Source organism: Hypomesus nipponensis, chromosome 11 (genome assembly GCF_054491055.1).
Source record: "Hypomesus nipponensis isolate SF chromosome 11, ASM5449105v1, whole genome shotgun sequence".
Classification (NCBI taxonomy): Eukaryota; Metazoa; Chordata; class Actinopteri; order Osmeriformes; family Osmeridae; genus Hypomesus; species Hypomesus nipponensis.
Genome location: NC_140371.1, coordinates 16,373,020 through 16,388,931, shown reverse-complemented (window position 1 = coordinate 16,388,931; position 15,912 = coordinate 16,373,020). Strand labels below are relative to the sequence as shown.

Sequence of the window (15,912 nt, the reverse complement as noted above, 5' to 3'; positions counted from 1 at the left end):
AGAAATCAGATATGGACACCTTTTGTTCTTCCACTACCTATGAGCAAAGCTGACCCTTGACATCAATAATTAACAGTGTCATCTGTGCGGTCAAATAAGTAGCTAAGCACACTTGCTCTAACTCTCACAATATACCCAACCCTTTCTCTCTTCCTAGTCATTCCCCCTCTTACTTCCCATTATCTGGCCAAACACACATACACACACTCAATGCATAACCAGATAAGGGCTACCATAATGAATAATTCAGAGCTGCTTCTGTTGTAAGATGCACTTTAGAGTTAAGGTTTTAATTTAGTCTCTGCCAAAGTAAATTCCATTTAAAGATTACTTTCTGCATTCAGGAGTCAAACTCATCAATGGCTCTGATAGTCTGTTTCCAGGAGCATCATTAGGCTGGTACCCTGTGAGTCACTATGTAATTAGAGTCTTTGTTTTCCACACTGGTACATTCATATTTATCTGCATTTTTTTTACTCACTCCTTCTTGTGCCACTCATAATTTGCTTTGCTACGAGGGAACATTGGAATCAACAAATTCAACACATCAGAAGAAAAAAAAGGATGCCTGAGCAATGTCTTGTGGATACGGCCAATGCGCCATGGGTGATTATGCTTTCCATTACACCCAGAACATTGGACAAATAATGTAATCTTCTTTCTGTTCTGTTTTTTTCGTAGACTTGCTTCCAGTAGTGACAGTAATGGATGCTGTTCCAGTTTAAGATGTGGATGGAGTAACAGAGGAACCGGAGAGGTTCAGGGTGGTGTTTGATGATCACATTGCATGTTTTACTTCTCTGTTCGTGTGCCCGACTTCCATATCGCTTCCCAACCTGAGAGAATTTGGTTCATATGTAGATGTGATTTTACAGACTCCTAGGCTTAATGTAGACAGAGCTTTAGATTAAATGAGACGTGAGGCACTTACCTAATACCTGAACCGTAAGAGGTGTGACAAATGTCAGTTTTGTTTTTGATTGGAAAAACAGTCCTAGTTGTAGATTACAGGACCTGCTGAGTGGAGGTCATTGGGAACAAGGACATAATTCTCTCCCCCACATGATGTTTGTTGATGTCATTTCATGAAATCATGGTGACTGAAAGGATCTCAAAAATAGAGAATGTTCCAAGGCAAGGGCATTGAGAGTTAACAAATATGATGGATTTCACCACCTTCTCCTTCTGTTTCCGATGAAACACTATGCCACCAAAAGGACTTCATCACATGATACTTTCAAATACAAAAGGTCAAACATTTCGATTCACGACAATCACTTTGTAATGGAAAACAGGTATAAATTCAAAAGCATGCCACTTCAGTAGGCTTTTCTGTCTCTGCGGGTCTTCAGCATCCAATTACCAGCTAGACGTGCATGCATTAAACAAGTGTAACGGCTAAATGGCTGTCTAGAAGACGTTTGGGGATCATTCCTCTTGGCTGCCCCTTATACCAAGTTGTAGAGCATCCCACTACGTACATGGACATTCACTGAAATAGGTCATTTAATGATCCAGTGACACAATTTGCAACTCAACTCAAAATAATTGCACACTGCATCCATTTGTATCTGTATTTTGTTTAGCAATTTTCCAAGTAATGTGAAAAAATCGGGGTCATTGTTATTATTATTATCATTATTTAAAGCATGTGTCCGTACATGTAAAGCGACTTTGTGTATTAGAAAAGCGCTATACAAAAACGAATTATTATTATTATTATAACAGTTACATGTTAAGTGAGGCATTCAGTGAGTCTACAGGATGTGGAATAATATGCTGGCCAAAGTCATTGAGCGATAAACTGCTCCTTACTGAGTTTGCAATCAGCACAGTCAATGCTGTGAATTTCCCTGAATGGTACCTCTTATCAAAAAGGGAGGGTGGTAAGAAATAACAGAGTAAAATGCTTTGATGCCGTTTGACCTAGTTCTAGACATTGACTACAACTAATAGAAAAGACACAGGGAAGACATCCTTTTTGGTAATTACTGGAATTGCTGCAGAGTTCAGGACACTATCAAGCAGAGGGGGAAGACAACAGAGTTTAAACAAATGGGATTCACACCGTAGAGTAAAATAATGTCTTACACTTTCAATGTAAATATTCATTGATGATATGTGGGTTTGACTTAATGTACACTTAAGTATATTCACCCAGGTGGCTTTCTTGTTTTTAAAATAACTGTGATACATACTTGCTAGTCTGTTTCATTATTTTATTATTTACAGGATCTGTTAACTTTTTTATCCACTAGTTGGCTCTGGTTAAGAAGTTGTGTCATAGTAGCCTAATCAATCATTTCTCAAGACCAACACGGTGACAGAGAAAGGGCGTTTTAGAAGGATTCTGAAAATGCTCTGAAAAGATATACGCTAGCCTACACAGGTCTATCACTAATTTTTTTATCATACACACTTCAATGAGGCAGATTTTGAGTAAGACTACATTTTGTATATCATGTGATTTACATGAGCCTCTATAAGCTCTGTAATTGAAACATTGCAGATATTCATGTAAGCCTACATTATTTTTAATAGTCAAGAATGCGATAGGCAGTTTCATTAAGCTACATATACGAAAAAGCAATGAGTAGCCTATAGGAAGATGGAGTACACTACAATCTAGTCACTAGATAGACACATTGTGTGTCGGTAGGCTACTAACTGACTATTAGTGCTTAACTTTTTTGCCTCATTATCATTGTCGGTTTACACGACGCGTGACCTACCCCATGGCATACTTTAATCTAAGATCTCCAAACAATCCCCTGTATAATTGTCCCGATTTTTCGAACGTCAATCGTCACAGATTTAATTCGATGTCAACGGCACTGGTAGGCTGCTGAAAAGCGGTGCTGAAGATCACACGATTTTTCTTCACACCCGTAGCAGTTTATTATCAACGCGCGCAGCACAATGTTGGGAACGAAGTTATTCACGCAATGAATCCTGAGAATGAAACTTCGACTGAAAGAAATACAGAACAATATATTTTTGCAGTCGCTACATACAAACTCCTTGCCTTCACAATCGGAACCATCGGAGTCTTTGGATTTTGCAACAATGTTATTGTCATCATACTGTATTACAAATTCAAGCGACTTAGGACTCCTACAAATTTGCTATTGGTGAATATAAGTGTAAGTGACATACTCGTGTCTCTGTTTGGAATCAACTTTACGTTTGTTTCGTGCATCAAATGCGGGTGGATATGGAACTCCGCAACATGCATCTGGGACGGGTTCAGCAACAGCTTGTTTGGTAAGAACATCACTTTTGGTTTAATTTTACACAGTTTCTAGTCTAGATGGAAAATAATTCAATTATCGTAGTTTTTGTTTTGTTTCACAGCCGTGTCAGAAAAAAACGCAAGTAATACACAGCCTATTTTTTTTACTTTAGGCGAGGCAAACCACTAATTAAGGACTATAATTTACATTATGGGACAATTGGGACTATTTTTTTACGCGCCAATTAATACCTTGATTAAACACCATTTTCATCATCTCGCCATTTTCGTAGTGTTATTCTATCCCAGTTGTAGTGTATATATACTGTGCAGCAAGGCTTTTCCGTATCATAAATGAATGGTTTATAGTGCGTAGGCTACGTATTTCTTGCTTCTGTCTGACCCACCAAGTTTCATTGTTGTTGATTGTAGCAGGTTGATACATTAATAGCACTAATTCCTTGCCTGAGCTGCTAATTGTATACAAAATGTATAACTTTCATGTCACTATCATTCATTAAAGTTATTAATAATCAATAGGAAACGATTAGTGTGATGAGTTACGAATGCAATCGACCCTCCTTGATCAACTGTGGACGCGGAATGTGCGAAGCTAAATCTTTCGTTGTCATCTCTCATCTACAGTTTATTGCCGTGGTCTGGTTTTAATTTTAAAATAACAAACTGTTTGGTGCTTTGTTTTCACAATAAGTCACAATGATCATGTTCATGGACTATTGTGGACTGAACGTACAGAATATGCAATATAGTGTTACACATGACCTATTACCTCCATAATGAATCCTTACGTCTAGTCTGTGACTTGTTTCCAACACCAATTGGCGATGATATAAATGAGGAAATTGATTTAATGTAAACAGCTCATAGATCTTACTGTGAATGTCCTTATTCATCTTTACTCCAAGTTCATAAGTTCATTATTGATTTTACACAAACGTGCCACTGCCCTCATTAGTGTGTTACTAGCAGACACAACCAAGGTCATCCATACCAATATAGTGCCATCTATTCCATAGTTTGACTGTCCATCACCTCACCATGATAGGGCAAAGACTAACATGTTTTGATTTTGGTCTAGATAAATAGAGAAAACATTTGCCCGGACATGCTTCTAGGCGTGATCACAGTTCATTAAATGGATCATTATCTGGGGCTGATGTTTGGAACTGTCTATAATAGCCATGAAGGCATAAAGTTTGATTGGATGTGGATAGCTGGAGTGTGAATGTGGAAAGTACGACAGTACAGATATAATTGGTGTCTTAAAGTTTTTTCACACCATGAAACCATTACTATCTGATAATAATGAATCAACATCACAGTTGTTTTCCTTTGCCTGACACTGCATATGGCATATTATTTACATTGCTGAATTCCAATAGTTTGGGATATTCGCAAAGTATGTTTATCATTTCCCCACATTTTACCTGTCCTGTTGGTGACTTGCCCAGACTATTATACTGCTCCTGTCTCTCTTCTGATAGGCATTGTGTCCATTATGAGCCTGTCAGCTCTGGCCTATGAGCGCTACATCCGGGTGGTCCATGCCACGGTGGTGGACTTCCCCTGGGTCTGGAGGGCTATCACCCACATATGGCTCTACTCGCTGGTCTGGACTGGGGCACCTCTCCTGGGATGGAACCGCTATAAGTTAGAGATCCACCAGCTGGGATGCTCCCTGGACTGGGCTTCCAAGGACCCCAACGATGCCTCCTTCATCCTCTTTTTCCTTCTTGCTTGCTTCTTTGTCCCAGTGGGCATCATGATCTACTGCTATGGGAATATCCTGTACACAGTACGACTGGTAAGAGCCATTTTACAGCAAACGCCACTCACCGCCCAGCATATATTTAATAACATTATATATGAAATTAGATCCAACTCTAACTAGTTTTATACAAGCATAGTTTTACTGTTGATTCACTTTCACATAAAATAACTCTGATCTTCACTGTCCATTCAACATAATGTGATGTTGCTCAACTCCTCCACCGACAGCAAGGGTTTTGTTTATCATAATATTTCACTATATGCATGTACCTCCTTGGTGTGTGCAGTTCAGTGGAAAAAAAGCCTTTCAGAGCTCATTGTCCACAGTAGCAATCATAAATCAGGGTTGTTTATGTACTGTGGCTGTACCTGAGCAGCCAGAATGAGCAACCATGTGTAACTGATCTCATCTGCTTCTCACACCAGCCAGCCTAGCGTTAAAGGATGGCTGCCCGGAAGGATGATTACGTTTATGCAAGGCTTGCACAGCAGTGGACCACACTGTTACTTTGGGAGGACTTTGTGTTTGTGTGTGTGTGTGCATGTGTGTATGTGTGCAGGTAAGAGACAGGATGACAGTGGTGTGTGTCTGTGTAGGTGGATGTGGGTGGGCCATAAACTGGTCACCATTTGTAACCCATTGATTGAGATGTCTAACAGCCAGAGACTCCAGACTTGCATATGTCTTTCTCTTTTGAACTATTGCTATTTGGGTAAAGTAAGTAATGGATCAATAATCAAGTGCAAGTGGGAATGTGCAGAAATCCTCTTATCACCACTCTGACCTCTAATGACTTCATCCTTAGTTCCGACTCATTATAATTGTAATCAAATTTACCATGCCTATTAGGTTACATTTTCTGACGTTACGGATCAGTGTCAAAGGGCTAACTCGGCGGTTCTCAAAGGGGGAGGGATGGGACAGAGTGATTGTGGTCTTATGAGATTCATCAACCCCCCCACCCCTCCCTATCCTCCTTGCAGCTGCGGTCCATCCAGGACCTCCAGACAGTACAAATCATAAAGATTCTGCGCTATGAGAAGAAGGTGGCTGTCATGTTTTTGCTGATGATCTCCTGTTTCCTGGTGTGCTGGACTCCCTACGCCGTGGTCTCCATGATGGAGGCCTTTGGCAGGAAGAGCATGGTCTCCCCCACCATCGCTATCATCCCTTCCTTTTTCGCCAAGTCCAGCACTGCCTACAATCCCCTCATCTACATATTTATGAGCAGAAAGGTGAGAGGGCCTATGGTAGCCTGCAATTGATGCTTTGTGGAAAGTTTCCTAAAATCATTGCAATAAACTGAACACCTATGCACGCATACATAGAAAATGTATCATGTTTGTTTCAAGCGGTAAGACTAGGCAGGTTTTGGTTGGCATAATGTATTGGAAAGCGGACACTAATGATATAGGCTGGGAGAAAGAGTTGCTACTCATTGAGCTTCTAATACAGGCTCAGTCTTTTGACATATTTTACAGTTTGGCAGAAAACAGGGATGTAAAATAGTAGTTGGTGTTGTGTATTGTAACTCTGATCTCATCTTCCTCCACTTATGGCAGTTCCGGCGCTGCTTAATGCAGCTGCTCTGCTCCCGGCTTTCCTTGCTGCAACACAGCATTAAGGACCGCCCCTTGACCCTAATGGAACGGCCCATCCGGCCTATCGTTGTGCGTGGGGGTAGAGACCGCCCCAAGAAGAGGGTGACCTTCAGTTCCTCCTCTATCGTCTTCATCATCGCCAGAAACGATGTCCACCACCTGGACATGACCTCCAAAAACAGCCCCTCGTCTGAGGTCAACGTCATCCAGGTGCGACCGCTGTGACCTTAGGGTACACCGTGAAGACTGATGATGCACTCCATGTCCGGTTCCCGAATACACCTCAGGTGTTCTGGTCATGCAACTCTACAAACCAAAATACCCATCTGATGCAGGACTGGCAATGTTATATTGAACAGAAACGGTTTACCCTGGATTTTCAAAGACTGGGTCAGGGACTTGGAAGTGTTCAATAAATACACACTGGGAGAAAGTGAAGTCTCCAGCTCCTACTATATAGTATCAGACATGGCAACATACAGCATACTGTAGCAAACTGGCTCATTTAGATGTTTTCTGTAGTTTGTCCAGTTTGATTGGCACCTGTCCTTTCTCTCAACATGTGAACCACTTTTCAGGATTGTGGCCTGAAGACCAGCAGCTGCTGAGGAGACACCATCATGGACTGAACAGGCACACAGCAGTTTTCACAAACTCCCTGTAACGTTTGATTCGATATAATAAATCCTATTAAAAATATGAATGATTAATACTCTTTCATGGCACACAGCGGTGCAATAAGTGCAATCGCTATGGAATGAAGTTGAGTGTAATTATGTTCATTATGAGGCACATGAGTATTAAAATACCTTGATGGCTGTAAGGACAAGGTTGAGTTCCACTGGGAGGAGTGTGGACAAATCCAGCAGTGCCCCTTAAGATAACCTACCGGGTCATCAGCTATGAATAGAGATGAGTAGATTTCAAAAGCTGATGATAACCTTGCTCAGCTTCAAAGTAGCTTGCAGCACAGCAGCCGTGATCATGGACTGGCAGGAAGCCAAGCCAAGTCAACAGACGAAACTTTTAGGTTGACCTTTACTGTACAACTATACTTTAATGCAGGTGTTTCAAGATGGCCTTTTATGAAAAGCCAATGCTGTAAGGATAGGGAGAATGAGGGTGGCTAATCGAAACTGCTGGGAGCAGCAGGGCATGTTCCTCTGTGTTCCTATGTCGATAGATGTTGATAAATGCCTCAAGAGTCGCTGAGAAGAGTGGCCTTTATCGGAAGAGTCCCTTGATTGATTTCACTTCTAGAGATCTTTTAACCTTGGAGAGGAAAAAGCTAATTTCCATCCCTTTTTGAGTGACCCCGTCTTCATCTTGTTGTAAAGTATTACTTGACTGTATTCTGACCACCCTTTTTCCATAATTGTATTTATTCCCAAAATATTGTCTGCTTTTTAATAAGTCTACATACAAATTACTTTAATTGGAAAATGAAACGAACAACAACATTGTGAAGAAGCATAGATAGCAGCTTATTCAGTCATTGCATCTGATCATTGTCTGTAATTAGCTTCAGATTTGATTGGTGGCTGTACGGTTTTTAGCTCCAGCTGAACCCCTCTCTCTGAGTGTGAGTTGGTCTGGTCCAAAGAGACACTCAGAAGGGTTGGAAGGCCTGCAGCCTGGTCCACAGGTGGTCAACGGGGATTTTGGAAATGTTAGGGGGGTGTTTTATGAGCAGGTAGGTGCCCCCAAGCAAAGCAGCTGTAGCACTGATGAGTAAGCCATGGTTGATCACCTGGGGAAACATTTTCCAAATGTCATTACCTCAAATTGCGTTTTATATAACCGACACAGCAAGCACACACTGCAAGAATGGAGGACCCACAGCAAAAGCCTCAAAGGACAACGTGGTGTTTTTCCCGGTCTCACCACCAACAACATGTCACTCTTTATTAGTGATGTTTTGAAGACGCCTTTAGGTTCTGCTCATCCATCTGTCATTCTCTCTGACTTCTAACTTCCAGATGCCACCAGGGCAGGGGAGGGCACATCTGACAGTTGGAAACAGCACTCTCTCTCACTACACCTACAAATAATCCTGAAAATACTGGAGCATCTCAGTGAAGCTAAAGATAACTTGTTTTGCCTCATTGTTTTGATTCCTTGCTTGCCAGTTTTAGTGAGACTCATTTTCTGTTGAGAATAATTTCAGTGATTCATCATCATTTCAGTTTTAAAGTCCTAGTTATATTTGCTAGAGTACAAAAGGTACTTCTTAGTAATACACAGTACAGACACAATTTCATAATAAACCACCTAGGTACGGAATAGGAGTAAAGCTTGAACAAGGATAATAAATCAAATAGGAGTCTCTTACTTTGTCTTGCCAGTGCCAACGCTTGATTGCCTCATGGTACCTTGTCCTGGTGAAAGTTACCTGGATTCAGGTCGCATGAAAAGAGACAGAGGCACATATGGAAAGAGATTTTAAGCATCTCCAGTCAAATAACAAAATAATCTGTCCATTTGTAAGATCAATACAAGGAATTTACCATTGTGTACAAGGGGATTATTGTCCTTGGCATGATAATGTGGAGGAAGTTATCCACATGTTTTCGAAAAAGGAACCATTTGGAGTTAACATGTGCACGCATCTAAAAAATACACAATAAATCTGTTAGTGCACAACAACATCTGTGTACAAATGGTAGCAAATTCACAAACATCTGAAGAATACATTAATTATATAAAATAAAACCAAATTAATTTACATTTACAACATTTTCTGAAGTAATTAAAGCATCTCAAACATTGCACATTTAGTAGATTTGCTAAAAAACAAAGTAGCTCATAACGGTGAGGAAGGCCACCTTTCTTCTAGACCCTTCTATAACCATATCCTCAGAAAAGATGATAAATTTAGCTCTTTAATCAGGTGTTTAGCTCAGGCGTTGCATGTGCAAGTCACATGCTGGTTCTGACATCAACAATTAAGTTGTTCAAACCAATTACTTCCATTGTGTTGGCAAGATTTAATGTATGCATGGATATGAAGTAGTATGCACGACATGGAGATCTCTGGATGGTTTACTGTATGCTAATTTGTGCTTCAACTACCCCCAACCATACAACTTCACAATATCCACTATCCTACCATGCACCATCACACGATGCAAGAGTATACATTACAGACAGATAAAAAGGTGTAGTATAGTAAATACAGGTTATATTGGTAAATGTATTGTTCTTTTTATCATGATCAAATGATCGGTTTTGGCAAGTTCATTGTGTCTGCAGTAGGAAATGAAAATTATATTGATTGGTAAACAAAACCAATCTTTTTGAAACCGAACAGAGAACTGTGATTACGTTTTAGTTCCTCACATTATACTTATTTCTACAAGATATATAGAATGCATTTCCCTGATGTAAGCACTCTTCAGTGTCACACAGACATCATATTTAGTATGCCTAATTTACAGTACAAGAATAGCATGAATGATGGATATGGACATTACTTCAATATAGTTGTACATGGCCAAGTCTGCGATGGCATGGTCGTCTGGAACTCTGACTCTGCTGTACTCTGGCAGCACAGCACCTGGAAAACCACCAATAAATATAATGTTTACTAACGCTCCGGAGGCTCTGGTTGTCAAAGTAAATTTCTTATTCAATCACTAAATCTGATTCATGGACTCACTGAAGTCTTCATTTAGCTGGTCCATTATTTCATTGAAGACGAGACAGTCTTCGAAACCCTAAACACAAGGATAAACAGTATTTCTCACGATCTCTTGCACTTTTTTACTAACTATCAATACCCCTCTCCTACTTACTGCGTTCATGCCTTGCCCATAGAAAGGTACCACAGCATGGGCTGCATCCCCCATAAGGACACACATGTTCCCAAGATGATATGGGGAGCACTTCACAGAGACCATGGCCTGGGCTGGCAGGCGGAAATAATCCTTCTTCAAGGCTTCACTGCAAGACAAACACACACAAATTCCATTCAGACACTATTGAAAAGAAAAAATCTGAATTTATAGGAATTAACTTTAAGTACAAAATTGTCGATACATCCATACAGTTCTGAGAATTACATAGTAGAATTATTTCATAGACAAAAACCCACATTATCATTTTCCAAATTAGGTTTTATCAAGCATTGAACTTGAGCTCAACACTGGCTTCAGCAATGCCTTGAGCTTGGAGATTCAAAATGACAAAGATCATTTGAACTTATTATGACAGCACATTGACAAAAAGTAAACCGCCATTCAGCAATTTTTTCCTTGTTGCTTACCATTGCGTCAACCCCCCCCAAAAATGAAATGAGTTACACACCTCAACTGTTCCTACTGTCCAATATTTCCAAGACCTATGTAGTCTACTCCTCATCTCAAATTAAAAACTCATCTCTCCAGGAGTTGTACACTGTAATTTCACAGTTCACTGGAGATGGATGTGGTCTGAGCTGCTCAAATGCAGGAAAAAGAAAGCAGGAACGAGAGGATAGTGGGAGATATGAAGGTAAAAAAAATCCTGATGGAAAGAAGGGCATGGGTGACTTACACTCCTATAAGAGGAATGGTGTCCGGAAAGTATTTCTCGAAGAACTCGATGACCTGGTCACCTGTGGTGAGCTTCTCAAACTCTTCAAAGGGCATGAAGAGAGTGCAGGTAAACGTCTTGTCCTGGGAGCAAACAGAAGAAGGACATTACAGTATAGACCGCTGCATATTTACATACGGGTAATTATATGCTGAATGTGTTTCGGCATTCGAACGGAAGGGGATGTTCTCCAATTAGTCAATAAACAGTTGAATCACTATGCAAACTAAAACACTGACAGTCTCAATAAGCAGGATGTGGGATGGACAGGAGGAAGGTACATCATCATCTGTCCAGTCAGCAGGTGTTATCCATTAGCTTCAGGAGTGGCGTTTTCATAGCATTTTTTTACAGGTCATTTTACATTTTACAGGCCCTAATGTGTGTTGAGTGCTGAGTGTCAGTGCCAATGTGCAAAAGAATGAAGTACTTTCACCTGGCTGCACTACAAAGAGTGTGTGTTCTGCTGAGTCAGTAAGGCAGAACTATCATTATGACATTACCAGAAGGTAATGTCCCAGGGAAAGAAATAGGCCAGGGCCCGAGGGACATGGGGAAAGTGGTTTTAGTTTAGTTTTTTTGTTTGCGCTTTTTGGGCAGTTTGGTGTGTATACAAACATACAACATATATTTTCACGTTCTTACCAAGTTTGGCAATGCTATCATCATGAACGTATTCCTTGGCCAAATGTGCAGAAAGTTGGCCTTCATACAAAACTGGAACAAAATAAAACAAACAAGGTCATCATTCCAAACTAGGAACATCTCCACATCAGCTTCCCATTGATCAACATCGGATCAATGGCACCGACAGACCAAACATTGTGCTGAGGAGAGGATGAAAGAATGCCATCATCCATGACTCACATCTCCGTTCCGGGGCGGCATGGTGAGCTCCAGGTAACCATGGGGGATGTACGTCTGACTGTAGTTGAAGCGGCTCCTGCGCAGGAACTGCTTGCGGATGGCCGAGAACGCTCCATCACAGCCTACAATCAGGTCCGCTTGGATCTCCTCTTTGGATCCTTCAGGTCTGCACAACATCAACAACTTATCCATTTATGCTGTGTCACCATGTTTTAATTTGACTTTAAATACTATGTTTACAGGTAGATAAACATGCTGCATGGTTTGGTTCAGAAAGTGTTTCATGTGTGAGATCTGCGGGGAATGGAGTGCCATCAGTTTTTCTTCGACAGAAAATGAAAGCCAGTTTTGCTGCACTGAAAATAAGACACGCAATATCTACCATAGATAGGTGCCAATGACCTGACAATTAGATTGTTAACCAACTCATCAGTCAATATAAACTTACAAAAAAACAAACATTTATAACATCTGAAAAGAAGCATCTGAACATCTGTGTCCCTCTTTTTTGTTCTATTCCTTGTCTGGTTTTACTCTCTGTTCACTCAGCTGACTGATGAAATGCAGATAGACAGAAGCCCCTCCATTGGTGGATAGTCTCTTTTTTCCTCCACACATCAAGGCCACAAAGCAGTGGTGATGTCAAACGTGATCAATATAACTGGAATTAGCACACACGGATCATGATGATGAATACTGTCAATTGGTCTAAATGCCACACTTTATAACAGTATGTGAGATAATGACCACTGTGTGTGTGTGTATGTGTCAGACAAACATCTATCAGTAACTATTTACCCAATAAAGGTCATTGCCCCTGTTTCAGCGTTCCAGTCCAGTAATTTGTGGTCGAAGTTCATCTTTGCGTTTGGATATGTCTCAGCCTCTTTTGAAACAAAAAAAAAGGATTACACAAAGATCTTATGACATATAACACCCATGACATAAGTGCCATGTTTTCAACATACTTTATGTGGCAATGCAAATGTTGTGCAAAAGCTTTGACAAATTGTCATGGTTCTGCAAAATGGTAAATTATAGAATGGCTATTGAAGATGGGTTTGGAACTGTTATATACTGAAACATCACCCTTGGAGGCATCCAAGAATGGCAGATTGTTCTGTGACTATCGTCATTCAAACTGGGACACATTGAGAAAGCCCCTTGACCATTAGGTTTACTCTGAATCTGAATCTATAGTACATAGCTAATTGGTCTGGCTTATGAGAAACCCCTTCTAGGCCTGTGAGTGTCTAGACAAATTCACGCACACTTAAAAGTACGCCTGTATTTTTATCCTGAGGCTTGAGATTAATTAAATATTATGAATAAGCTTGTACAGAGAAGAAACACTTGCCCTGACTTCAGTCTACAGCCTGGTTAGCTAAAACACAGGGGAAATCTCCTGAATTGGATTAAGGACACTCAAATAATTTAATAAGCCAGGTGGAAATTAAAAGACACTTCCTGTCTCTATTTCAGCTTAAACCTTTTCAAAGGTGTAGACTTTTAACAGGGATTTAAAAAATTCCAAATGGTATTTCAGAATTGTTTATCAGCACAGCAGGCCATCAATCAAATCCCTGCTAATCTAGATAAGAGTGCTTGGTGCTACATATTTCATTCAATTACATTAAATCACATTAATAAGTTGTATTATTAACCTACCTGATAGAAGTTCTTTGTTGAGGTTGGCTCTGTCTACAGACAGAATGTACTGAGAAAGAGAACATGCTGTGATGTTATAAATACATCAACTACAGTTACATTTGTATAGTCCCTTTACTGTCACTGATATGAGACTAAAATGAGAAGCCCGCTTAAATGTGTCTCTTTAGTGCTGTCACATGTACAGGTGATGAAACTTAGCAGCCAATTATTGTTATGAATAATGGGGTATTTGGGGGATGGAGGACATGTTTGTTTAGTAATTCAATGGCAAATGATCCTGTTTGTGTAACTGTGCTGGCTGCTTATGAATAAACAGTAGAATTCTAACAACTAGCATGAAAAGACTAAAGACTATGGTACAATATCATTCAAGTTACATCCAGCACATGCTCTTGTTTGAGTGGGTGATTAGGTGAGCTTTGTGTAGACAACCTGGCCCTTCTTGCCATAAGGTATAGCAGACTGTTTTCCATTCCGGGAGTGGATCATCCTGGCATGCATGGGGATTCCCTTGGAAACAATCTGAGAAGGATTTCAAATCATATTTTAACGTCTTCTCAAAATTTGAGAATTGATAATCATTACTGTTAATCGTGCAGGCAAGTTATAGTTCATTACAGTTTCTTACAAAACATGTTGACAGACAATATTTTAAACAGCAAGTACAAGTAACGTGTAAAGATAGGGTGGGGGCAAAGTTCACTGTTCCTCTCATTACGACTGCCCTTGGATGTTTATTTGAAAAGTAGTTATATTTCTGTCATGCTGGAAAGGTATGGAAATGTAAAAAGAAAAAGGTCACTTTGGATCAAATCAATTAACAAATGAAATGTGAAAAAGAAGGGCCATATGAATGTCAAAATATGCCCCAAATGTGGGTCAACATAAATTGCTAACCTCAGATGCTGCAATAAAACAATTCCTTAAATTGCTAAGCAGACATTGGGAATTAACATTTGAGGCTTGTGAATACATTACATTATATAATTCAAACAGTTAGCGTTAATATTTAAGAATGCAACTTCTGCAAAAGCTGCTTTTACTCCCATTTCCGTTTCACACGAGAGTCTGGGAGTGAAAAGGTTGAAATGCTTAACCACTGGAAGGGAAATGATGACAAACAAACATACCTTATCTTCCATTCCAACTTGCTTCAGAGCCTGACGGCCCCTGTGAGATAGGGCCAGGTTAATACTCCGCCCCTTCACTATTCTGGCTTTGCGGATGTCTGAATAGAATTAGAGGCAGTAGACAGATTCAGGCACTTCCACGTACACCAGCTACAGTATAAATCTATGTTGAAATGCTGAGTGACAGTCAGTTTGTATGTATAAATTCATACGTTTGAATAATGACATCATTAAACACTTTCAAATCAAATACTTTGGTTTCTAAGCATGATGGGGGCTGTAAACGGGTTGTTAGGGTTGTGTGGGAGCACTGTGTGTTGGTCATGCTTTACCTTCTCGAGATTCAAATACTTCCACTTGAAAACCTCTTTTGGCAAAGTAGCAAGCATTCAAAGCACCAACCTAACACGTGGTTGAATATACAAGGTTTGTTAAAAGTTGAAAGGTGTACTGTGCCGGCTGCTGTAGTAGCATACTTAAATAATAATGTATCGTAACTAAAATCTGCAGCGAAACTGCTCTCAACATAATATTCACTTTTACTTCAAAACAATTACAAATAATAATCTTACCAAACCACCCCCGACTACAGCCACTACTTTTTTGTTGCTGGATGATCTTCTGTCAATGTTTGAATAATCCATAATTATTATATAGGTCACTTTAACGCCAGTGTATAATACAATCTACAATAATTGTACAGTGTCCGTATACCATTAAGTGATTTTGGTAAAAAGAGACCCACCTGTTATAGTCCATGGCCAAAGATTTGGGGGAGGAGCGAACTGAGATTTTATAAAAGTCACCCACGGCCTGATTGTCGTACAACAACAATACAAACGAAATGGATACATTTGGAGTTGCGGAATTTCACAGTTTCACAGTCCTGGCGAAAATCTATGGTAGTTTTGCAATTAAATCTCTTGTTCCCTCTAGCGGCTACAAGACCTCACATACTGTGAGAAAATGTATTCACTTTTAGGTGAAATGTTCCTTTAGGATGTTTTATGACGTAAAACTGTAAACAGGGTGTGTAATCAATTGATT

The 15,912-nt window shown here is 40.0% G+C and overlaps 2 protein-coding genes across 3 annotated transcripts; one reads left to right on the top strand and one right to left on the bottom strand.

Moving 5' to 3' along the window:
* Positions 1–2,768: 2,768 nt before the first annotated feature.
* On the top strand, positions 2,769–7,324 carry opn3 (opsin 3). Its single transcript, XM_084709718.1, has 5 exons — positions 2,769–3,264; positions 4,738–5,057; positions 6,008–6,259; positions 6,587–6,835; positions 7,204–7,324. The coding sequence occupies exons 1-5, from the start codon at positions 2,946–2,948 to the stop codon at positions 7,231–7,233; spliced, it is 1,170 nt and encodes a 389-aa protein (XP_084565844.1). The 5' UTR covers positions 2,769–2,945; the 3' UTR covers positions 7,234–7,324.
* A 715-nt stretch (positions 7,325–8,039) lies between these two features.
* Positions 8,040–15,639, bottom strand: kmo (kynurenine 3-monooxygenase). Of its 2 annotated transcripts, XM_084709207.1 has the most exons (16): positions 15,611–15,639; positions 15,438–15,486; positions 15,198–15,267; positions 14,866–14,963; positions 14,168–14,257; positions 13,733–13,781; positions 12,863–12,950; positions 12,065–12,230; positions 11,843–11,914; positions 11,159–11,280; positions 10,420–10,567; positions 10,284–10,341; positions 10,099–10,181; positions 9,133–9,234; positions 8,958–9,017; positions 8,040–8,375 (listed from the first exon to the last, which is right to left on the bottom strand). In XM_084709207.1, exons 1-16 carry the CDS (start codon positions 15,622–15,624, stop codon positions 8,235–8,237), a joined length of 1,410 nt encoding a protein of 469 aa, XP_084565333.1. In that variant the 5' UTR covers positions 15,625–15,639; the 3' UTR covers positions 8,040–8,234. The 2 variants fall into 2 exon arrangements, with proteins under 2 accessions (XP_084565333.1, XP_084565332.1); XM_084709206.1 differs by lacking the exon at positions 15,611–15,639 and having other exon boundaries at positions 15,438–15,569.
* Between the last annotated feature and the right edge of the window lie 273 nt (positions 15,640–15,912).

What these genes read in the sequence shown, in the direction of transcription:
- kmo (XM_084709206.1), bottom strand. Translation starts at nt 15,509, where the DNA reads ATGGATTATTCAAACATTGACAGAAGATCATCCAGCAACAAAAAAGTA. An exon ending in GGGGCAATGACCTTTATTGG is followed by an intron (nt 12,231 to 12,862) that starts GTAAATAGTTAC and finishes GATGTTGTGCAG; the next exon opens with ACCTGAAGGATCCAAAGAGG. An exon ending in GTTGGCACTGGCAAGACAAA is followed by an intron (nt 8,376 to 8,957) that starts GTAAGAGACTCC and finishes ATGTTTCCCCAG; the next exon opens with GTGATCAACCATGGCTTACT.
- opn3 (XM_084709718.1), top strand. Translation starts at nt 2,946, where the DNA reads ATGAATCCTGAGAATGAAACTTCGACTGAAAGAAATACAGAACAATAT. An exon ending in ACATATTTATGAGCAGAAAG is followed by an intron (nt 6,260 to 6,586) that starts GTGAGAGGGCCT and finishes CACTTATGGCAG; the next exon opens with TTCCGGCGCTGCTTAATGCA. An exon ending in CTGAGGTCAACGTCATCCAG is followed by an intron (nt 6,836 to 7,203) that starts GTGCGACCGCTG and finishes ACCACTTTTCAG; the next exon opens with GATTGTGGCCTGAAGACCAG.